Source organism: Mixophyes fleayi, chromosome 1, assembly GCF_038048845.1.
Source record: "Mixophyes fleayi isolate aMixFle1 chromosome 1, aMixFle1.hap1, whole genome shotgun sequence".
Taxonomy (NCBI): Eukaryota; Metazoa; Chordata; class Amphibia; order Anura; family Limnodynastidae; genus Mixophyes; species Mixophyes fleayi.
The window spans coordinates 453923238-453947890 of NC_134402.1; the positions used below are offsets into that span (position 1 = coordinate 453923238).

General features: G+C 42.5%; 1 protein-coding gene across 5 annotated transcripts in view; it reads right to left on the bottom strand.

Annotated features, from left to right (window-relative positions):
- The window catches only part of UNC13B (unc-13 homolog B), a 211880-nt gene that overhangs the window by 127356 nt on the left and 59871 nt on the right, over positions 1–24653 (bottom strand). For 2 of the 5 annotated variants that reach the window (XM_075186733.1, XM_075186743.1), the window contains exons 7-9: positions 19908–19981; positions 11906–11966; positions 2933–3155 (exon numbers count right to left, since the gene is read on the bottom strand). In XM_075186733.1, coding sequence (XP_075042834.1) covers positions 2933–3155; positions 11906–11966; positions 19908–19981 — 358 coding nt within the window. Of the gene's footprint in view, positions 1–583; positions 710–2932; positions 3156–6077; positions 6114–11905; positions 11967–19907; positions 19982–24653 lie in introns of all 5 variants that reach the window. The other 3 variants (XM_075186711.1, XM_075186722.1, XM_075186731.1) reach the window with 3 other exon arrangements.

Consider the following 24653-nt stretch of genomic DNA (forward strand, 5'->3'; position numbering starts at 1 on the left):
TTTGCCATCATCATCCGCTACTTTCACCTGACCCTGAACACCCGCAAATTAAAAACTGCTTTTTCACTCATATCTGTGACTACATCCCAGTTTAAATCCATACGAAATTGCTCAAACACGACCTTACAGCACACTGTCTACGTTAGAACACCCCTTCCCTTCTCCGTCATGCCTCTTCAGGCGTCAAGACAAAGTCGCCGACTGAATAGTCACCGTTGCATACGTTCACTTTAGAAGCATGCGCTGCACGAAAAACCGCAAAGATACGCTGCACAAACAAGCGTACGTCTCACTCTGAATCAGGCCAGATATGTTAACCTTGTAAAGAGAGCACAGATTAATTAATCGCTGTTTCAGCCAATGTAATTACGGACTATAGAGCACCGGAGCCTTGCTTCGAGAACGTTTATGCCCAAGACTGACATTCAAGTTCCCATCTTGCAACTAACTGAACACACGTATCCAGCGATGTACAGGATGTATCCGACGATAGCGCTTAGAAGTCATGCAGTGCTACAACACTGTACACAGCCACAGAGCAAGCGGGGAAAGGGGGCATGGCGTGTAAAAGAGGATGACCCACCTATCGGACAGATCTAGAGAATGCCTGCTTTCTAAGGAACAATGGCGGCTTGTCAGCTGACTAGATTCAGACGCAGACTCTAGATCGTGTCGTCCATTCGCACTGGAATCTATGCTATCATATCGCCTTGAAAAAGGAAAGAAAAGGAAAAGTAGGAACAATATAGAAGAGGGTGATTTTATTTGTAGGATCATAATGAGCTATGTGAAATAACAGCCTGTAATGTAACCTTGCAAATTACAAGATGCCTAAAGCCCAGTTGCTAAACCAAGTACACTAGAGAAAAATAATCGTATTAATAAAGTGAGAATCTGACGGATGTTCTGCTCGTCCATTAAACGCTGAAACAGCCACTTTTTAATATAAGTTAAAATTACAGTATAGAAATAAAGGGCCAAGGAGAGAAAAAGATCACAAAGGAAAAATACAGGTTATTTCAATTCAATGCTTGGCAGAAAGAAGAGCACACAATTTAATTTAGCTTTTAAACACCATAACACGAAAGGGGAAACAAAACAAAACAAAACAAAAAAAAAAGATATTTATTCCGCCTCTTAAGCAGTTTATTGCAGCTTTAAAATATAAAATAACAGGAGGTTTTCATTGCTGTTGGTATATTATTACATTTCAAACACAACTTTGATTTATTTCGAACACTGCACACAGAAGCACATGGTTACAATTAGCCATTTGTCTATTCTGTACATAAGGCTTATTCCATCTCCTCACACCGCAGACTGAATAACGACCTTCTATTAAAGAGCATCTGGTCAGATTTCTGGAACTGTGTTTATGTGGAAAAGATCACGTTACACGGTAACATAATGGGCGCCCCAAAACCAGATGGAACGCTGAAAGCCAGAAAAATGCACATTTTTGCCTCCTACTAGTATCAATTGTTGCATCTATTTCAGGGAAGGGATAAGATTATGGTTTACACTTATGGTTTGAATGGCCATTTGGGCTGCTTGGACCAACTACATTTGGTGTTAAATTTGTGATAGATTTTGAATTTAGGCTTAGGACGATGTTGGTGATAAAGAAACAGCTAATGGTTGCAAAACACAGCGTGTCTTGTTTTATTAGGAAACCAGACGACACAATGAAGTTCCTTCGCCAACGTGGATCCAATACAAGTCTATTGGACGGCCTTGTGACATATTGGCCACTTAAACTGTCCCATTGGCTCCTGACTACGTGAATATACAGTTGCTTACTGAAAGTGATCAAAATTCTCATGGAATTTTTCTGCCCCGTTACAAATGGCTAATCGGGGGAGAGCACATTACCACTGCCCTGATCACTGCCACTAGCAATAAATCAGTCTGTAAAATTAACTAAATAAACTATATTTAACCCATTTATTACCTATTAACAGAAGTGGAATTAAAACACACGAAAGCTCCAACAAAACACTATGCACCTTCAGACAAGAACACCAGTTGTGCAGGACGGTATGAAGGGTGTTACGAACCCCAAAACAACCAGCAGAAATTTGGGGTATGTACTTTTCGATGGTAACTATGTACCAATTACGTAGCATTTGAACACGGGTTTATACGGCTGTATGTTAAAAGTGGCAACGTTGGCTAAAATGAGGTCAAAATTCGACAAGTGATCAATACCTTTTCCCCAACCCTGACCGCTATAAGTTTGGACTCTCCTCACTGCCTACTTGGGTTATCATTGCAAATAATATGCACAGTGTTTAGATTCAACCCGACACCCAGGCGGTGGTCATCTGAGTTCTCTTGGCCCTAGATAGTTACAGAGATGAACAGTGTACGTTGGAGTTCTTCTGATCTGTACAGAGGACCCATGACAAGATTCCATCAAACTCCCTGTTCACTCACGGAACACTCGCACTAACTCTGGATAGGTCGGACGCTCCTCATCTACAAAGCTCAGAACTAGTACTAGTAGCTATGTAGTCTCCCGATACCTTTGTAACCTTAGCGGTTATCACAATGTCGTTTGGAAAGAAATAAAATGTTCTTCAGGAAATATACGGCCATGACCAGTGATCGAGAGACTAAAACCATGGTGAAAAAAACTAGAATTCACCAGTGACGTTAAGAAAGGAGAAATTGTCCCCATTACTCTCATACTTCATGAAGTGCATTTCCAGGAGATGAAAGGTGACATGGAATGACTCACACCAACTTCTGAACATCCGGTTCTCCTCTCTGGTTTGTGGAGGATAAGTTCTGGAATTGTCTGTTCCTACATTAGATGATTTTTTTTGTAAAGGGAACTTCAAAACCAAGGAGGCAGAAGATAGAAACGCCTTTGTTCAATTTTTACTGAAAGTGTTATAGTAGAGAAACAAAAGAAAATACGAGACCTTACCTCATTGTCCTCCTTTCCCGGAAGTCCAAGTCGTAGCTCTGCATCGAGTCTACGCAGGACTCTCGAGAACCCCCCTGCTGCTGCAGTCGTGGCTGTACAGGGAATTGGTGGATGGAGGCGTTTGGTTGTGAGGTTGTATGGTACGGCGGCGGCATGCTGTTGCTCGTTTCGCTACGGTAATCACTGTCCCGGTCATCGACAGCACTATCGTGGTCTTCGAAGGCTGGAACAGAAGAGAGGTTAGAGGCTGCACACTATGTCCCCTGTAGAAGACTCTGTTATACAGGGGAGTATTCAAACTCTAGTACACGAAAAAGACGCAGACTGTCCGGCGGAAACAGAAAAGTTACCACCAAGTTTTATCACATTGAATAATAATTTTTATGGTATGAATAGAATAGACTGGTTTACAGGATTTACAAAGTATACATTGAGATCACTCCGATGTATACCACTTTTTGAAGTCTATTTTGCTTCATTATTCCCAAATTACTTCATGTAAAAATGGCTAAATATGGGACTATAAATTAACGTGCAAATAAAGGAGAGGTTCACCCACCACCGTACTATGGACACTAACCACCAAAGCTGGACCTTTCATGGACAATCAGATCTCTACGCTGTTGTACGTGCTCAAGTCTTGATTTTAGACCTAGCCCCATTCCATTTTTGTGCTACCTCTCAAGTCCGTTAAACAGTGCTTTATGGATAGTTGACACGTTAGGCCAGCCACTTTGCGTATGAACCAATATTTATAAGAATACAGCCTATCAATTTAGGAGGACCCTGTGACATCGCTGAGGCACATCACAAGTCAACATGTAGACCGACACTTCGTGGGCTCCATAAAATAGTCATTAAGTACCCTGTCAATTTCCTAATTCATAGTTCAAAAACGGTCACTATCTCCTGGTTAACGGATAAGCTACAGTCTCATAAAAACACTGGTTCAACCCAAAATTAATTGCTGCCTCAACTTGTTCCCAAAAACATTTCGAACTATAAATATGATTAAATTCTAATCATGGATTTGTTGCAGATCTTTAAACTGTCCAAGATAAAACAGAGGAAGGGTCTTTACACTAGGACTTTACATAAACCTCTAAGGCCGTTTGGTGTAGTGAGGCCACTTCACAGAACACACTACATCGTATGGTTTATTCCTTCTGTTATTAGCTGCACTGTGATAGCCCGAGAGATGTGATTGTCCTGGTAATATAAGGAGCTTCTTCACAAGGTCTGATTCTAATAAGGCTTTTCCTGGCTTATGTTTTCCATAGCTGTAAGTAAAGAAATTTCATATTTTTTATTTTTTTTTAAATGAAACTAGAGACCGGATTTTAGGATTGTTTCTGAAATATATGCAAAACCTTTTGAAGAAGCAACTAATTAAACGGGGAGAGTAAAATATTGTCAGAGGACTCGTTGCCACGTTGAGCTTGTTCCTGTATACTGAAAGGGTGAACGGCATTGAAGCCCGAAATAGATGGTCTGAGAAGCGTCACTCCCGTTATTGAAAACGGAGAAAATCAGCCGTAATTTATGGAGCTTGAGATGCCAAAAAAAGGTGCCAATCCAGCAGTGACGGATTGGCAAAAATAATAGAACCAAGGGGGAGGGGGGGAATATATAAAATAAACAGATATTTGGGAAGGAAACACGGCAATGTTAAGATCCAGCACAATGACTACTGTGTGACTTCATTGAAACAGTTGCATGCTTGGCTCTGCGAAACAGTCAGATATTCATGCACACAGGCCATTGTTACCACAAACACAAACAGCCATGGATGCAGAGACTGATGGAAACGACGGACGCTAGAAGACTTTACAGAAAACAAAAACTTCTAGTATCAAAATGGCCGCTACGTCATGTGGTCACAGCTGCTCTTGCTGTACCAAAATAAAGTAGTACAAAATAAAAACAAAGGGTTAACTACAGAATTGTTTGCTACGACCCGATAACGACCTGCAGCTACATATCCTGTTTATAACACATCAGGATAATATCGGTTTTCATTTCATGCTCTTTGTAGACGCGTCGGTTCTGTAGGGCTCTCACAGATTTGCGAGTCGAGACGGCAGAGTTTGCGAAGGAGCAGAAGTTAGCACGGTCTGATGTGCCGTTGGGGTGTTCCCGCGGGAGGGTGGTGTTCTTGCACGATACGGATTAGACCAGAGTGCACCTCCAATTTACACCGATATGCAAGAACGAGACATTTTGCACTCCTTCACAAAAGCGCATATCTGAGCGCAGTTCAACCAATGTCATAAAAACTGTTTACAAAAATAAATAAAATAAATTGAGCCCATAACACCACATGTGATAAAGACGTTCCCTCACTCTCAGGATTCATTTAAGAAATAAGCGAGGGTAAACTGAGCAGTATTTTAGGAGGAAAACTGAAACGTTCATATAAAGGGCGAGGTCCTAAGGTGCTAGCAGGTGGTATATTCAAGTGACATTTAAGTCTCCCCTCTATTCTCAGGTGGATTCGCTAAGACGCAAATCAAGGTGCAGATAGATTCTCTTGTGTACATTGTAAAAATCAGCAAGGGGACCACTTTGGTGCACTCACACATAAAGACCGTGGGTCAACAACCGTGGGGGGGTAGATTAACCTTCTAATGGCTGCAATTTATTAAACCATTAACTCTTTCTGCAAAGATGCTGGGAAGCTTAAATCGTCAATCATAAAACAAAATAAAAATTTGCAATTAACTGTAAAATTAATTGAGATATTTAAAACAAAAAAAAAAAAAAAAAAAAAAAAAAAAAGGTGTTCATCTCCCTTTGTGATCATATTGCCATCGGTCTTCTTCCAAACCAAACCCCAGGACCAGCACCACATTAAACGCTGTGAACATATAACCGAATACAGTTTTAGTGACACTATCCTACGAGTTTGCCATCATCCGTGATCTCGCAGACACAGACACGAGCTGGGAAAGCTAGAGATCATTACACACAGACAACATGTAACATGTAAGGAGGGAGCAGAGCACATTTGGGGGGTGTTGTTTGAATGGTAGGTGGCAGCGTTTCGGTATTCCAGGTGACGTAACAAGCCTGTATGCATGAATATCCGCACAGTATCGCATCATAAAGCATGCTGCAGCAGCACCAGCAATAAAGCATTACATACTCTGGCTTTCTCCCCATCCGAAATAACTCCAGCTGCCTGGGGGGGCGGCGGCGGCGAGGAACAGGAGGGGAAAAAGAGCATAAATGAGGAACGGAGAGTATCGTGGGATATCTGAGCAATGTGTGAGATGAAACACGGACAGACACCTGCGGTCTCATGAGAAGGAAGAGAAAAGTGTAGCAACAGGAAAAGCAATGTGCAAGATAAACAGAATAGATTAACAATAAATATATATATTTACGACAGCATGCGGTGTCTCTTGGGGGTGAGATAACGGAATGAACAACCATAGGCACCAGGACTTACGGTGCCCATGGTTAGCAATTAGACATTAAACATTTCAAGTCAAACTCTTTCGACACAACTTTCTTAAAAAACACAATTCCTTCAACATTGTTGTAGGTCTACTGAGATCTTCCATTGTCCTGTTATAATTCAACTCCGCTGTCAGATGGAATTAAACTAACTGCTGGATTGTGCATTCTGATCTCTCTGCTCCTGTCATACAGGAGAAACGTGATATGTAATTAAGGAGCTATGTATGTAAGGCTGCTGGCTTTTATTACAGGAGAATAAAGACTGATTGTTTCTGATCCATTTTCACATCAGGAGTACAGAGAACCTGTATTCCACTCCCAGACACTCACAACTGATCCCGTGACCACGACTAATGGCTATTAGTGGAACGAAGGATAGACAGGAATATACTGTACAACACAAACCTATTTTGACCACTTTAGTTACATTCCCTACTTTGTCCTGTTTGAGGTATAGCTATGGGATGAAATTTGGCCTCAGATTTACAATAACTTTCAAAAACTGGGAAAATATTCCTTTGTAATCAGACATTCAGAAATGCAGATTTTATTGTTGAAAATATTCACAAAATTATCTGTACATCGGGTTGTCAAAACGCAGATATTTAAGGAGTAAAAACTACTTTGACAACAAAACCCTTAATAACCAGCCTGACAGACGCGTTACCGGGAATCACATACTACTGATGTGTGTTACACCGACTATTGATGTGTTACATGTAACAAGGTGTCATGGCTCAGTCAGGACTCGGCATCTACAAGTCATAACATATAATTACATGATTAGCGCTGACAATAGACACGTCTCGGGGTCTGACACCTGAACTGCCGCAGCAGCTGAATGAGAGACTGGGAGAAATTGGTTTATTTGTGATGACTTGATCCACCCAAACCCCAATTAAATGCATTAATCAGCGATAAGAGAATTGTAAGGAGAGAAAGAATTCTGGAGATAAGTTCTGGATACGTATGGAAAACAACTTCTCATATAACCATAGCAACCCAGTGCCCCTTATGTGAGCCAAGCACCGATATTAACGCTTTCCTCACTGACATTTATTCCTAGATTCAATACTTTGATAGGCTCAATAGGAAAAATAACTGTAGGCAGCTCTTTAACCCACAGATATAATTGCCCATCTGAATTTTTGTGCGTCCAATGTAGAAAAATGTTATTAGAAGAAAGTGGTAGTTCTAGAACACAAAACATTAAGACAAGAGAGTTCGTTCCTATGGCAACTAATGGCACAGCAGTAACCAAGCTTATTGCCAGGGCAAGGACTGAATTAATTAATATAAATATACAATACATATTGCATACATTTACTTTTTTATCTTTTTTATTAATTTTTTAATGTAAAAAATACCTGCCTCTAGGACGGGACTAGATTATTTTTGTTGTGATTATTATGTTCAACTTAATGCAAAATTAAAAATAATAGTAAAAAAAACCTTCAATTTCTAAGAAGACACATTTTATGAGTATACAGGTGACATAAACCTCAAAGTAAAACATCCTAGTGTGTGGATTTGTAATGGATTCAAGACAATCGACAGATTAAACCAAATCAGAATTATTGTTGGAGTTATCCAATCAGATTGTGACGCACAGTATTTTAGTGGTGACATTTTCAGGTCTGATTCTCCGCAGATCTAATGAGGAACAGATGCAGTTACCCAATAGGTCCTAGGTCTACAAATAAATGCATCTGCAGACTGGCAATGAGAACAACCTATTTGTTTTGAATTTTTGCATTAAACAGCAAGCTCCTATCTAACACCAAATACATGCAATGTCAAAGACTAATAAAATTATTCTCAGAGAGACCCGTCATCCTATGCAAACCACACTCAAAATGCCAACTTTTCTTCAAATTATATATTATTCTGTCGCAAAACTGTAAATAAAGGCACCCAAAGAAATGAAAATTACAGTAAGATCTTGATCTGTGTTTGTAGCTTTCAGACATGATACCATATAATGGAGCTTTATGGGTGTACCTATTAATTACATTGTATATTATGTTGTGAGGAAAGTTTATTTTAAACACTCTTAAAAAAACTAGGGCAAAAAAAAATAGCATAAGGCTTTATCTTCGCATTTTTATTCACTGACCACATGAAAAATTCCTAAAAGAATATCTTTAAAAAGAAGATAAAACTATTTTCTGTCAATTTTCTATTGTATTTTATTTTAATGCGAATACCAAGATGAGTATAATTGGATTATATTGCACCTTTTTTATCTGCCATCTACAAAATGTTTTACGGACTTTCAAGAAAGTGAAAGTTTGCAAGTACAATAACTTCTCCAATAAGGAATTACGAAAGGACTGTAGCGCAGACTTATTCTCCCCCCCCCCCCTGTAACTTTAATTTCTACAAAGCGTCCGGGGACACTGCCCATTAAGCATTTATAGTATATGGGCTGCTTTTCACACCTTGAACAGATTTATGGTGATCAAACACAGTAGATTGATAGTCTGCAGACCGCTCTGGGATTGTGCAAGTTTCTTATAATAATCCACTTGGTTCTTCTCACTTGTATATTGCTCCCCTGTCACTTGGAAGAGATGTTAAACGTGAAGCATGAAATGATTATCTTCTAATTAACCCTTTCAGATCATCTGTCTTCTCCCACCTGATCTCAGAAAGTTAACAAACAGCCAGGCGTTGTTCTCCATGACGACAGGAAGCCGGCCCTGGTAATAATATGGTGCTATCACCCGACTACGCTGCCATCTGCCTCCTCAATTATAACATCTCTCTGCTAATTACTAAGTCGTGGGAATGAGCGCTCCCTACATTTGTCACAAAATACATAATTTGTAAACCCAGGGCCTCTCCCCCCCTCGGAGAAGCTCCAGGACACGGCCGATCTGTGCGTTACGCAGCTGGTATAAGAGCCCGGCCTGTCATTTCATAGAAAGCAAAAAAGGATGGGTATGTGCTCTGCAAAATAAATCAGAAATTAACCCAATCAGGGACTGGTGGTGGCAGCGATAGCTCCGCTTTATGGGAACTCACATTCGATTATTGGTTTGCGATTTCAGCGTTTGGAAGAGACAAATGGTTACATTTCTCTAGGTATTTGCAGTCAGGTTCCGCATTTCAACACAGGATTCACCTCTATTCAATGCGTGGGAGTTTCAAAACATATGCACCGTCCTCCCCCTCAGAGTTTAAATATAGACGGGAGAGAGACGAAGCGAATATCTGGCGGACAAGGTAAAAGGACACGTTACTGCTACCCCCAATACTAGGATTTCACATGGACTCAGGGACTGTGATAATCTGACACTGGACCACAGAAGTGCGCCCTCTAGCAGTCACTGCGAGCTATGACACTGCTTAAACGTAGCGGACAATTAGCGTTCTCTTTCTGTAACGATATATTTAATTCCAGACATCCCATTACCTCTTGCAGGGGGAGGCGTAGTAAGAAGCGGTTGTGGCCTGATTAACAGCACAATAAAAACATTTATATAGAATACACATATTACTTATTTTCAGGCTGAATCAGCGCTTCACATTAAAAATATGGAAATTAACCTAAGGAAAAGGAGACTATAAAACCATTTATCTAGACAGCATGGAAAAAGACATTTAAGAGAAACTTGACTATGCACATATTATACATATCATATACAATAGGCTGATTCATTAAGGAAAGCAAAGCATAAAAAGTAGTAACTTTGCACCTTGGCAAAACCATGTTGCATTGGAGGGAGAGGTAAATTTGAAATGTGACGACAGATTTATAGTTGGGATAGGGAGTGTCCTAGATCAGCTTTAAATTTCAGTTTAAAAATAAAGCTATTGAGGATTAGTGCGCTAGATGAACAAACTGCCAGTATTTAAATTGTATGCAAAATAATAAACTAATATGCATCCCTGGCATTGTAACATGGTTTAGTCCAGGAGAACACATTCACTTTTTTGCCTAACTTTCATTAATGAATCAGGCCCATTATGTCTAACGGAACCTGGGAGATGGGAGCTCCGTGAAGTCAGGTCATGTGGGAGATAATGACGCGGTGGTGAACGGCGCACAATGGCATGAATCGCGATGACTTACGCCCATATCTCCTGCTGGCTGGGCGTCAGGGAGATTGCCAGAGTCTCTCGGGGGCTTGGGAGTTGACCCACTATTTTGGGTGACATTCCTGGGAGAGTTGACAAATGTGTGAATAATCTACACAAAATCTACAGCTTTGCAGACTTGCTGTCCAGAAATGTACTTGGATCGGTGGATTCATACACTGGGCGAGGTCAGTGATGTCACAATAACTCAAACGCCCAAAGTATCAGCTGTTTGACCTATGTGAGATTCCATCAAGACATCGGATGAGCTCCAGCCGTCCAATACAGCAATAAGGCAACACTACTTTTTTTTTTGCAGAGTTGCAGTGAAGTGCAGTCGGAGTAACATGACCAAGGTCATCTGCACCGAGATTACAGTAACAATTTGTACTTGCATGCTTTTACCAGATGGAGGGTCCCTACTGCACGCCACACTATTTCCATCAGTACAGGACGTAAGCTGGATAAGCTGCAACACACTTACAGGGATAATGGACTGTTTTTCACAGGACTAGAGAAAAAAAGTACCGTCTACAGCCTCGGTCCTGGAATTGGCCTCTGTCATATCTAATATGGTATGAAATGCTGAGTTCTTCGTCCGTTTCCCAGCAGCCAGAGGGAGAACGTGGGACAACAATGAATAGCCTCATTTATGATTTTATTTTATTATTTTTTAGAAATATGACTCTTCTAATAGCTCAAACAGTAGAACTTCCAGTTCCCCTTTGAAGAATAAATAAATGAAGCTGAAGAAAAGAAGAAAGTGGAGGGGAGACTGCAGAAATGTATCACACACTTCTGCGCGATTATATATATATATATATATATATATATATATATATATAAATATAATAGACATTGTGTTATAACAGGTAAATTATGGACTAGAAGACTCTCTGACCTATAAACAGAAGTGAACAGTTTTTTCTAAAGAGACATGTATGTTATGTATAGTAAAAGGCCATAGTTAGTGGGACGGTAGGTGGTAGCATCTTGTGTATGCTGAGAGTGAAAACAAAACAAAACAAAAACTCTACGATAATATACTTCTGCATTGGTATTTATTTTTTTAATGAGTGATAAAGAGGGTAAAAATTAAGAAAAAAAAAATGGCTGCAAACATTGCTGCTAAGAGAGCATTTCAAGAGAGCCAACGTCCTTGGCTCTCTTGAAAGCCGGCAGCGAGTAACTTTAATGACTTTCTGAACAAAGGTGGTGTGACATATATTTGATTAAATAGACCCCTCTGTATGCTCCGGGTCATACACAATTGGACAGTGGCATCATATTAATACATGCGATATTACAGTCATAGAAAGGTTAGTCCATTAAATAACCTACATCATAGCAGTAGAACACAGGAAGCAATGAAGATTCATCAGAAACACAATAATTCAGGACAATCACATTCTAAGAGTTAGAACTTACAGCACTGAGAGGCCGCGATGGGAAGAGGCTTCTTCTGCACCTCGTCATCAGCGTAGGAATACTAGAGGGAAAACAGCAGGTCAGATAAATGTCACCACATAAGGACAAGATACGCTGCAAAGACACCACCAGAACCAACCAAATCCTCATCAGCATCAGGTTTCATTCCACAGTCAGGAAACTAGAAAGATGTCAGCAAGAATACTTAAAAAAGAAAGAAAAACCTCCACACAACTCTTCATAATGGCTGCATTAAACCAGAGTATTACTCTTATGGGGCGCATAACAGATGAATAAGCTGGGCCTGGGGGTATAGAGCTTTCAAATTGGTTAATTAAAATAAAAATACAAAACCCTCATTAGTAATTCCCTAGGATTCCCCTCACCCCATATTCAGAGACGCTCCCTGCTGACAATGAAGGAAGCGGGTAATTCACACCCATGGCACAGAGGGTTGAAGTGAACATGGCACCTGATTGGACGGCCGTTACACTACACAACTTCCGTCCAATAGCACAAAGGGTTACACGCAGCAGTAGAGCCTCCAATGCTGGACAGCAGGGGGCAGCGCCAAATCCGAGCTAAGGGTAGGGGGCAGCACCAAATAAGAAGTAAGGGTAGGGGGCAGCGCCGAATGCGAGGTAAGGGTATGGGAGAGCGCTCAATGCGAGGTAAGGGTAGGGGGCAGCGCTGAATACGAGGTAAGGGTAGGGGGCAGCGCTGAATACGAGGTAAGGGTAGGGGGCAGCGCTGAATACGAGGTAAGGGTAGGGGGCAGCGCTGAATACGAGGTAAGGGTAGGGGGCAGCGCTCAATGCGAGGTAAGGGTAGGGGGCAGCGCTGAATACGAGGTAAGGGTAGGGGGCAGCGCTGAATGCGAGGTAAGGGTAGGGGGCAGCGCTGAATGCGAGGTAAGGGTAGGGGGCAGCGCTGAATGCGAGGTAAGGGTAGGGGGCAGCGCTGAATGCGAGGTAAGGTTAGGGGGCAGCGCTGAATGCGAGATAAGGGTAGGGGGCAGCGCAGAATGCGAGGTAAGGGTAGGGAGCAGCGCAGAATGCGTGGTAAGGGTAGGGGGCAGCACAGAATACGAGGTAAGGGTAGGGGGCAGCGCAGAATACGAGGTAAGGGTAGGGGGCAGCACAGAATGCGAGGTAAGGGTAGGGAGCAGCGCAGAATGCGTGGTAAGGGTAGGGGGCAGCGCAGAATGCGAGGTAAGGGTAGGGGGCAGCGCAGAATACGAGGTAAGGGTAGGGGGCAGCACAGAATACGAGGTAAGGGTAGGGGGCAGCACAGAATACGAGGTAAGGGTAGGGGGCAGTGCTGAATGCGTGGTAAGGGTAGGGGGCAGCGCAGAATACGAGGTAAGGGTAGGGGGCAGCACAGAATACGAGGTAAGGGTAGGGGGCAGCACAGAATACGAGGTAAGGGTAGGGGGCAGCGCTGAATGCGAGGTAAGGTTAGGGGGCAGCGCAGAATACGAGGTAAGGGTAGGGGGTAGCGCTGAATACGAGGTAAGGGTAGGGGGCAGCGCAGAATACGAGGTAAGGGTAGGGGGCAGCGCTGAATACGAGGTAAGGGTAGGGGGCAGCACAGAATGCGAGGTAAGGGCAGGGGGCAGCACAGAATACGAGGTAAGGGTAGGGGGCAGCGCAGAATACGAGGTAAGGGCAGGGGGCAGCGCAGAATACGAGGTAAGGGCAGGGGGCAGCACAGAATACGAGGTAAGGGTAGGGGGCATTGGAAGTAAACCTCCAACCGTGACGCTATTCACTAGACCTAGAAGCTGACATTCTTAATAAAATAATTACTCTCTGGACTGAACCTATGTTTTCTCCAGTAAGCAAGTGAGGGGAGACAGGGATGTCAGCTCATAGGGTTAAGAGCTTATTATGATATTGATTTCTGATCACTTTACAAACAGCAATGTAGACACCGAGCCACATAAAACGACGGCCGCCCCTTCTGGCCGGGAACATTGTGTATCGTGTAGTAACTTTCATGTATGGGGATAACTCTTATGTTATTCTGGGGATCATCATCATCAGTGGGGAGGAAACTAGGCCGCTTTATCACACTATTCACTATGGGCCTGATGTGGCGTTAGACAAAACTAACACACGTGCCCCCCTACCCCTCCCCAAACAGCTTAAACCACCCTAGTGCTGCTGGCCTGGCTACTACTAGCAAACTCATGAATTTACTACTACTAGCCCTAGGCTGTGCCGGCCTAGTCTGGTATAGCAGGAAAAGCCACAGCGTGGGGTACCCCTGCCATAATGCCAGATCAGCTGTAGACCAGTCAGCACAGGGCTGGATTCCTCAGGGACATCAAGCTCTCATAAAAAAAAAAAAAAAGGTTTAACCAGCCCCGTGCTGATAGCACTAGGGCTCTCCCACACCCCCGGGGCAGTGAGTGTGGGGTAATATTAAATTATTAAATGTATAAATCCATTTTTTGATCCCTGGTGTACTGCAGGTCCCAGCATGCTAAAACTGCCATTAAGTGTCTGGGCACGCTGGCGCTTGTAGTACAAACACCAGCACACCCATGGCTGCCAGGGTGTGCCACCACTTGGGGCACCATGTACCAGCATGTCCTGGACCGTGGGACCTGTAGTGCACCCTGGAAAAAAAAAGTAAATAAAACACTGTGTAAAAATATTATTATTTGAAACAACAATACCCCAAAACATCCCTCGTTCGACCTCTTTATTGCTCACCTAGATCCAGGCTCTTCATCTGTGATATATCCAGTGATCCTTGGCTTGGCAAAATTAAAAACCCTCATAATACTAGGTGCTAAGAGCTCCCATTGAAAATGAGCTCAGTACAGAGGCTCTGTTTTGCACGGTTTTTTTATTTATTATATTTTACCTCCCCCTCAGCATGGCACCTACTGTAATCACGCCTATACATTGCTAGGCTCACCCACCACGTCCCCCTTCCGCCTCTCTAAGCCTACAGAGGTACAAGATATGTCTCCTTGGCTACTGGGATGCATCTGGAAGGCAGTCACACTCTTGCTCTTAATCGGGTAGGTTGGTCTTACCATGTCTCCCAGTCTAATTCTAGAGGGGTGTCCATCCTAATTAAGAAAACCTTACACTTTGTTCTGGAGCAGACTAACCTATATGGCAGGTTAATATTTGTTCGTGCTACGATTGATAACTCCCCCCTTGTTATCTTGGCTGTGTACATTCCCCACCTTTTAGTAAAGATGTTCTCAGGAAGGCGTGTGCCTGGATACTCCGGTGCGCTGTGTATTCTAAGATGTGATTGATACAGGATTTGATTATAGGTAGAGCAAATCTACTTCTGCCCCGTACACTTCCTCTGGGCCCACGGGGCTTGCTAAACTGGTAGCTGAATTTGGTCTGACTGATGTCTAGAGATTTAGGTTGCCTCCAGGCTCAACATTTTTTCCGGCCACTCAGCATTCCACCATACATTGTCCGGGAACGACTTAGCCATGTTCTTTCATATCCTGCTCCCTCTAGTTGGAGATGTAAGATGTTTAGCTAGAGGAATCTCCCTCCATCCATGCCCAAAGCCTTAATCATAGTCATCCCACAAACCTGGGAAGGATCCTCTTCTTCCGGATCCCTACATACTGATATTGCTGTTGACCACGGACGTTAAGATCCTGGCCACAGTACTTGCTACTAGATTAAAGGTAATCTCCCAGATTGCCCACCCAGACCAGATCAGTTTTATGCTGTGGAAATAGACTAATCTCCGAAGGTTGTTCACTCAGCTTCAGATGTCTTCTAATGAAAATAGGCCGTAGTTGTGTCCTTGGATGTGACCAAGGCCTTTGATTCAGTGAAATGGAGTTTTCTCTGGGAGGTTATGGCAGAATTTGGATTTGGCCATAAATTTGTTGGTTGGGTGAAACGGCTTTATTCCGCTCTGACAACAAGAATGTGCATTAATTTCTACACCTCGGACCCCTTTGCCCTGGGGAGAGGCACACAACAGCGTTGTCCTTTCTTTCCTGCCCTATTAGTTTTTGCGATAAAGCCTTTAATCTGTTTGGTTCATCAACATCCAGGGGGGTAGTCTGCAGGCAGGCAGTGCTATTGCTAAAAATCGCCTTATATGTGGTGGATATGCTCCTTTTTTTTTGAAGGATGCATATGTATTCCTTAATAACCCGCTAAACTTGGTTGAGGACTTGCAATGAACTGGACCAAATCCAACATCTTTCCCGTCTGTTCTCAATGTGCAGACTCGTTCTTTGTTGCAGTGGACTATTCCATTTAAATATTTGGGCATACAGATTTCTAATAACAGGATGGACTATATTACTCTTAACAAACCCAGTCAGTGAAAACTTCATATCTAAAATTCCATACCTTGAGGAAACTGCCATTGTCCGCGACGGGTAAATTTAATAAAAAATGATTATACAGCCTAAGCTCCTTTATCCGTTACAACATGCCCCTATTTATATTCCTGTGCAGTTTTTCTCCAAGAAAAATAATCATTATTTTTTCTCTGATCCAGGGGGAGAAACTTGCACATATAGGCTCAGTCACTCTGCTGACCCAGGGCTCCAGGCTTCCTATTAACTTACAGCTCAATTGACAGATTTGAAGGAATGGGTTGGGAACAACCCAGGTAGCACATTTTGCGAACTTTTACGACAGGGTCCTCCAAGTCGCTGATGCAGGCCCTTCTAAGGACCAGAATCTCCAGGGATGCAACCCCAATTTAGACAGGCAATTCTGGCGCATGAATCCGTGGATGATGTGGGCTGGGATCCAGAGACACCTCTATGGGGAAATTCCAAGTTGGCTGAAATTCATAAACTGGGGACTGAATCCACCTGGCTAAGATATGGAGTTCAGTCGTTTGACCAACTCTACTCTGATACCTACTCGAAAACCTTTGACCAGTTAAAGTCAGAATTTGGGCTCCCGAACCAGTTATTGTATGGGCTACTTGCAGCTATGGCATGCTCTCTGAGCTCCATTTCAAAATGTTGTTCCCCAGATCGGTAAAACTCTGCTTAAGACCATCATACGCAAAATCGGTTCCCGCAAAAATGATTTCCATAAAGGGGGATTTACTTGTCCTTAAAACCAGATGGGAAGATGACTTGGTCCCCATGATGAAGAGGACTGGAGCACTATGCTTGGCAGTGTCTGAGGTGCTAGCTCATGAGTCAGGTTCCACCAGATCCAATTATATCTGTTGCACGGTGTGTTTTACACTTCCGTGAGACTCATGAAATTGGGTAGTCGACAAGACTAACTGCCCCAGGTGTGGTACTGGGTTGGCTTGTTTCTGGCATCTCTTCTGATCCCGTCTGGGGGTCAAGTGCTTTCGGCGGCAGGTGAGGAGTGTATTCAGTAGACAGGAATTGCAGTTCCACTACCGTCCCCGAGAATTTGCCTCTTTGGACTCTCTTGATCGTCTTTTGGATAAACCATCCTCCCACTATGCAATGTATTTGCTCACTCTGGTCACAGTTACTGTAGCTAGAAGACGGATGGCTGTTAATGACCCCACTTTTGGCTGCACCAGTGAATGAAACAGTTTGCTATGAGCGTTAAGTTCCTACTGCCAGGAACTCCATGCCTATATCATACAAGATATGGTCCTGGTGGATTCAGTCCTAATCAGCGTTGCCGTCTCTGTCTGAGGACTCTGTTGACTCCTCCTAGACGTCCAGTCTGGTCTTTTACATGTATATAAACTGTTTATTATTTGCAGTCTTTTGACCTGGTAATTTGACCAAATAGTTTTGTCAATGACTAGTATATGATGCTCTTATACTGTTTGTTTGATGTCCTACCAATTTTCTTGTATTTCAATGTATACCCAGTTTTACAGCGCTCTGTGTTTAATTTTTCTTTTTGATTTGACTCTGCTCTGTGATTTCCACCACCACTGGCTGATTTAATGCCTTTGATACGATAGTGTTTTGTTGTACCTTAGGGAAATGGTTTTCTTTTTTGTTCTTTTGGGCAGGGGGGGGGGGGGGTGTCTAGTTACTTTTGTATTATGTTTTCTACACTGGAAAATTCAATAAAAAAGGTTTCGCAAAAAAACATCATGCACTTTACAGTGCTATTATGAGAGGTTAAAATGCATGTTACAGACAAATACATTTGTGGGGAAAGGGGGCAATTGCGGACTATAAAAACACACTTTTTCTAGCCCTCTGGTTCCCCCATATTTGTCAGTCATATTTAAGCTTGTATATATTTTATTTTGAAAGTAGTTAAAATATCTGTCAGCATGTATTATTTTGCAGACTAGTCCATTGTTTTCAGTCTAGGCAAAAGGATTATTGTCCACCAGTCCTGTTTGAATGTACATCACACCAGGAGGTGTCTTTGTTTAGCTGTGGGTCTGTGTGTGCTAGCATAGGAAAAGGCTCACAGACAGAGCTCTATGTTTAATTACAGAGGACTGCATTCTGTATTTAAATGTAAAGGTGTCAGGATTGTGATCTCTCCTGTTTAAACAAACTCTGCTGTATAGCCACAGAACAATACCTGTTCCTAATTAAATCAGGAGTGACTCATCTGCTATCCCTTTGTCTCTATGTTTACCTGTGAAAAGGTAAACACAGAAAAGGACTAATAATGCAGGTCCTGAAATTGCTGATGAGATCATTTTTAGACTTAAAAGACAGCTACAGAGGACAGCAAATTGGCATTCACTACCAAGTGATAGCTAAGGTCAGGCTGGCATTGAGATATAGATCTCTGCCCCTGACAGGAAAGGTACAGTCGGTCCCTGGAGTACTGCCGTTGCTCTGATCTACCTCTCCAGGTCTTGGGGAGCTGTGTGTCCGCCGAAAGCGGAGTGACAGTGACTTAGGGCCACTATGTTTGCTGGTGGTCTTAAAGGAGAGAGGGGAGAAGCTTGGATCGATAGACAGCAGTCCCCGAAAGTGGCAAGGATACTGGCGAGCTGTATGCATTATACCCTTTATGTTGTCTGTGCCAGACTGTAGTGCTTCAAGTTATTATTTAAATATGTTTATTTACGGTTTGGTGCTACTATTTTGTTAAATAAACGTATTTGTTTTATTTCGATATTTGACTGGGTGATTTTGAACCTTGGATAGGTACCGGGTAAGCCTGCTGCGCGGCCCAGAAGGTTACGTTAAACCCGGTATCCTCACAACACTGTATTGTGTTTATATAACCATTTGATATGCATTAAAGACTACATTTAATTAGCATTGTGCAAACATGAGTCTGGTTGCCTTAGTTGGTAGATTTTAGGCTCTTAAACTACAGACTATTGTTACAGATGAACAAACTTCAAAACTTTCTAATTAAAATAACATGACTTAAAATATTGAAAATACTAATTTTTTCTATTCTTCATTTAAATTATTTCTCATTTCACATACCAAAATGTAGGTCCAAATTTCTGTGCATGAGCAGCTTAAATCCGGTACTGCCAGATCTGTCACAGAGACTGTGCTTCTCTGAAGCTCTAAGCTGTATGCCGAGACACTTACCCCTATTCTTTTTTTTTTTTTTTTTTTAAATACTTTGAGTGTGTCATGCAAAAATAAATGAGTTACTCTAGAGACAGCGATGGCTGACATAATGTAGAACAATGGGTGGCTGTGATAACACTAGTTATGGTTGGTGACTGATTACAACCGGAGAGACACGTGTCACTTTCAGAGACATGACACAGACCGCAAAGCAATAAAACATTACTTTAGCTTGTTATATGTGCAGCACTGACTAAGGGAAACTCCCCTATATTTTAAACTAAAGAACACAATTCAAACATTGAAACGAAACTGTTAAGAGTGAATTCAAAGTAGGATTTGGTCCTCCAATACTCAATATGACAAGACGACCCCGCGACCTTCGTTAACAGCGCACAATGGAGGACTGATAATTCAATGCCGGTAGCAGATCCCATTGGATACCGGGATCTGCATGATTGGCAGCACGTCTACATCCATGACCTTGGTGGAGACGTGATGACTTTCAGATATAAAAGCTAAAAATATACCCACCTCTCCTGCCTCTCCCAGGGTATTAATTTGTTCAAGCTTTTTGGTCCAATATCTGGCTTCGTCCTCGGGGATATCTAGAGAAGGACACAGGTATCAGTCCAGGAAAAACTAGAGCAAGGACATTTCTAAAACCGAGCGGTTAATCTGATCATAAAAGGAGAAGATGATGGTAATACTGTAATTTGCAGGAACATACTGTAATAAGACACAATGAGAGATCTTATGGTCGGTGGGTGATCAGCAACATTTCATTCGCTACTAGGCATATCCACGGCACAACTTTTACTAAGAAGACTGCACTTCAAAGAACAAACCCCACTGCACACCACACACACAGTATACTCACTGCTTTCCTGGACGGTGCTGGGGGACATGACAACGGTCAGAAGACCAATAGAGGCAGCTGGAGATTTAGGGCTGCAACTTTCACAGAATGAAACGTTCTGCTTTGTTTTCTATACTGCCATAAGTTTAATGTTGGATTAGATCTCGGGGGTTGAAATTAAACAGCCATTTGTTTACATTAGGGAAGTGGGAACATTTGTGGCATTTGCCTTCTATCTCAGGAGAGCAGCCAATAGTTACTAGGTGAGAGAGACGCAGAATGTCCTACTTCAGACAGGACATAAAGGACCCTGCGTTCATCATGCCAGAAAGATAGGTCAACGCCACGATTGTTAGATGCTGTTAAATCAAAGAATCACACAAATCGCATCAACCACTGCAAGGCAAGGCGTACATACCCTCTCACATACCCTTATAGGACGGGTCCACCCCCGGGCAGAGAACTGAGACCTGTGCAAAGAAGGGTAACAGGATGCACCATGTGGGACTGTAGTACGGATGAATGAGTCACATGTTGCAGTCAGGTGACAGATGTCAGTAAATTACTGTCTTATACTCTGTGTAACGTGTATACATCTGTGTACATAGCGCATTGTGACGTTCATGCAGTAACAAATATAAAATGCCTATTGTCACCCGATTATTATTATTTATTATGTACTAGCTCTAGCATATAGTCAATAAGTGTAAAGCTCATATTGCCACGGCTTGTCATTAGGAGACTGGAGGAGCTAAATGTAAAAAAACAAACAAACTCTGCAGTAGAACTTGGTTCAGAACACGAGCAACTCCCAGTGCGAGGGGCAGCGAGGGACCGATAGACTCACAGCAGTGAGAGGTGATGGGGCTGCCACACATTCACTACTGAGAAAGTTCCGTTTGAGGAACGAAACAAGTTGAGCCAAGCGAATTCACCATATTTATTATAGCTACCACTAAAGGAATCAAACAAAGCTGCAAATACCAAAGAAGGACCGACTGACAGCGGCTCTAACGTATAGCCGCACAGATCGTGACAAATACTGATTACACTCTACTTTGATGTAAGGGTTTACTATGTTTTTACACTATTAAATGTTTTCATTTTATGACAACCCCACTCCTTCATTCTCAGCGACCATCCGCTACTGAATGAAAATATCGGGAGGGTCAAACTGGATATGAGGAGATAGAATATAAGCAACATCAGAGACAAACCACATGATACAGACGCCACGGAGAATTAAGAACCTGGAACCAACAGCACGAACACAGATCCACATGTAGACATGACTACATATTATTTACTTATTGAACACATTCTAATACCACATTTATCTGCTCTTTCCACTCATGTTTAACCTGGACAATCACACTCTGGGAGAAGAACGATAGTTCTCAAGTTGATCTTACGCTGGGGAAATTTTACTTTTTACTTCGCAGTTAATATCGGGACTGTAAGGTTGGAATTTTGAATTAATTTAAACGCTCATCATGGACTTATCAATGCAATGTTAGAAAGAGGTATTGTGGTACAATTGTCACTTATAATCCACACCATCATTGTATATCTTTACGAACAGAGTTTACCCTTTCTTTGTATCAGATTGGTCTAAGAGGTTGGAAAGCTCCGCTGTCAGCAGCCACCAGATGTACAACAACTGCACGGTCATAAATTGCCCAACACATTAGTCCAACGAGCTTCGTCACAGAGAAGGGTGATGGAGCACAGGGGCCCTAATAACACACAGAAAGGGGTGAGGGAAGGGCTCTGATAGACATCTCCAACATGAGAGGTGATGGACCAGGAGATCTCCGTACGACGTGTGCGGGGGACAGACAACCTCCAGCAGAAACTGTGGTGAACACAAATCCTCTGCATGGAATCCGTGTGTAATGAGGTTATCGGGGGGAGAGAGTAAGCTCAGGTAAGTGGAATGTAATGACTTGCAGGGTTACCGAGGTGTGTACACATTGTGCAGTGATGAGCGTCACACAACCCACACAACTTGTCTCCTTGCTCAGTTCCCCGGCTGCTCTCAGGTGTGAAGTGTTAACAAATGGAAACCGGCGACATCTGGGAGGACAGTTTCTATGGCGAGATGCGCGGGGTATTTGTCAGTTTTTAGTTACCCCCATGTAGCACAGCAGGGTGAGTCTCTTCCTGGAATTCCCACCTTCCTACCACAACAGCCACTAGTTGCTGCTGTCCGGTATTATCAAACCATTTAAAAAGTAAACGTGGAGGTGTTGCCCATAACAACTAATCAGATTCTAACATTTATCTATTACACTGTAGCAAACAATAGCTAGATTCCACTTTTTAGAAGGTTTGATAAACCTACCCCAGGCTTAACAATATCCCCATGTTATATTTATAGATACAGATGCGTGTTATTATATCTATGTATAATAGACCTGGTTACGGATGGGAAACTGTGAGAATTTCATCAGGTCTGTTCTCTAACACTTTGAGGTTGGAGAAAGACTATTTTAGTTACCGTCTGAAAAGCTCCTTGGTAATCAAGGTAATTATCCCATCACAATAATCTCACTTCCTAAATTAAGAAAAAGTTGCTTCCTCAGTCAGAAAACTACACTATCATTTAGCGATCTCTAACAATAGCACAAAAATCACTCAACTAGGATTCATGCTGCTAAACTTCATCTTGCAGAGTCTTCCACTCATAGCCCCCCACTGTCAACTCAAGCAACGTCAACGCCTCCCCCCCTTACACCCCAAGAGGAAACAATACCACTGACGCTGGTACCAAGAATAAACCCGTCGTTATCAAGACAGCAATCTAGTATTTCTTTAGATTTGTAAAATCGGGGTCTGCACCTCAATGCCAGGACAATCAGAGCTCCCAGAAATAACTTTATGCTGGGTCTATCATGTTGTGATAGTGGAAAGGGGCAGCACGGTGGCTCAGTGGTTAGCACTTCTGCCTCACAGTGCTGGTGTTATGAGTTCGATGTTATGAGTTATCTGTGAGGAGTTTGTATGTTCTCCCTGTGTTTGCGTGGGAGTTCGATGTTAGGGAGAACATACAAACTCCACACAGATAACTCATGTGTTTGCGTGGGTTTCCTCCGGGTGCTCCGGTTTCCTCCCACACTCCAAAAACATACTGGTAGGTTAATTGGCTGCTAACAAATTGACCCTACTCTGTGTGTGTGTGTCTGTGTGAGTGTGTGTGTATGTTAGGGAATTTAGACTGTAAGCTCCAATGGGGCAGGGACTGATGTGAGTGAGTTCTCTGTACAGCGCTGCGGAATCAGTGGCGCTATATAAATAATGGTGGTGATGTTGATGAAGGGGGAAAAGTTAAATCAAGCTGTTCTATATTTTATTGTAGCTCCATATACAAACTCTGCTCTCATATCTGTCCCCCACGTTGGATCGAACGTATAGATCTGTATGGATAAACAACTCCATTGGTTCACTAAAGTGTCCGTTTCGCTGCGTCCATCTATTATGCTTAGTGATTTTTGTTGCGTGATTACTTTGTGGTGTTTGTAGAGTGTATCGAACGCTGTGTCTATGCATCTCGACAGAGATTTAGATGGAAAGTATCAGGAAGGAAAAATGCAGATTTACATCTAGTCGTGTGTGTGGGGCAGTATATATTTATGCAATTATATCAGTCGCTGTCCCAGAGGTGTTTACAATCTAAATTTTTGTACCAAATATACAGAGTGTTTGGACTGTGGGAGGAAGTTGGAGGATACGGGGAAATCTATAAAACTATGGGGAGAATACGCAGATCCAACCATGGTCATTATCCAAACCAAAGGTCCCTGAGCGATGCTAACCAGTATGGACAATGTCATGACACCAGACAGAGTTGCAGTTAATTAGCACTTAATGACAAACATCCATGGCTGAATTTGAGTATTACTTTCATAAGATATTAAATGACTAGGGCTTACTCTGTAAATAAATAGTCACAATATGGAATCCGAGATCTCTTGGATTGTTCTTTGAAACTAGCTCCAATATTACCTCTAAGGGGGGTATTCAATTGTTAGCAAAACCGCTAAAATACTCGTGCTCCAAAAATATTACCGTTAATACGGTAATATTGCGCGTAAATACCGCTGCGAGCTGAAATTCAGCGAGATATTACCGTATTAACGGTAATATTTTTGGAGCGCGAGTATTTTAGCGGTCTCGCTAACAATTGAATTTCCTACCACACCTGATCAGGCTTTTCCGCAGCCTTCAAATCTTTAGAAGCTCTCTGAAAACCTCTCTTTATTAGAGCTTACCCTACTCCCACCTATACTGCTCACACTAATGCACCCTCACAACTGTCCAAATCTCCACTCTGAGCCACACTCGCTCCTCTTGTTTCAGATGTGCCGACTTCCACTTAGAATGTAAGCGCTGTAATGAGCAGGGTCCTCCAAACCCTTTGT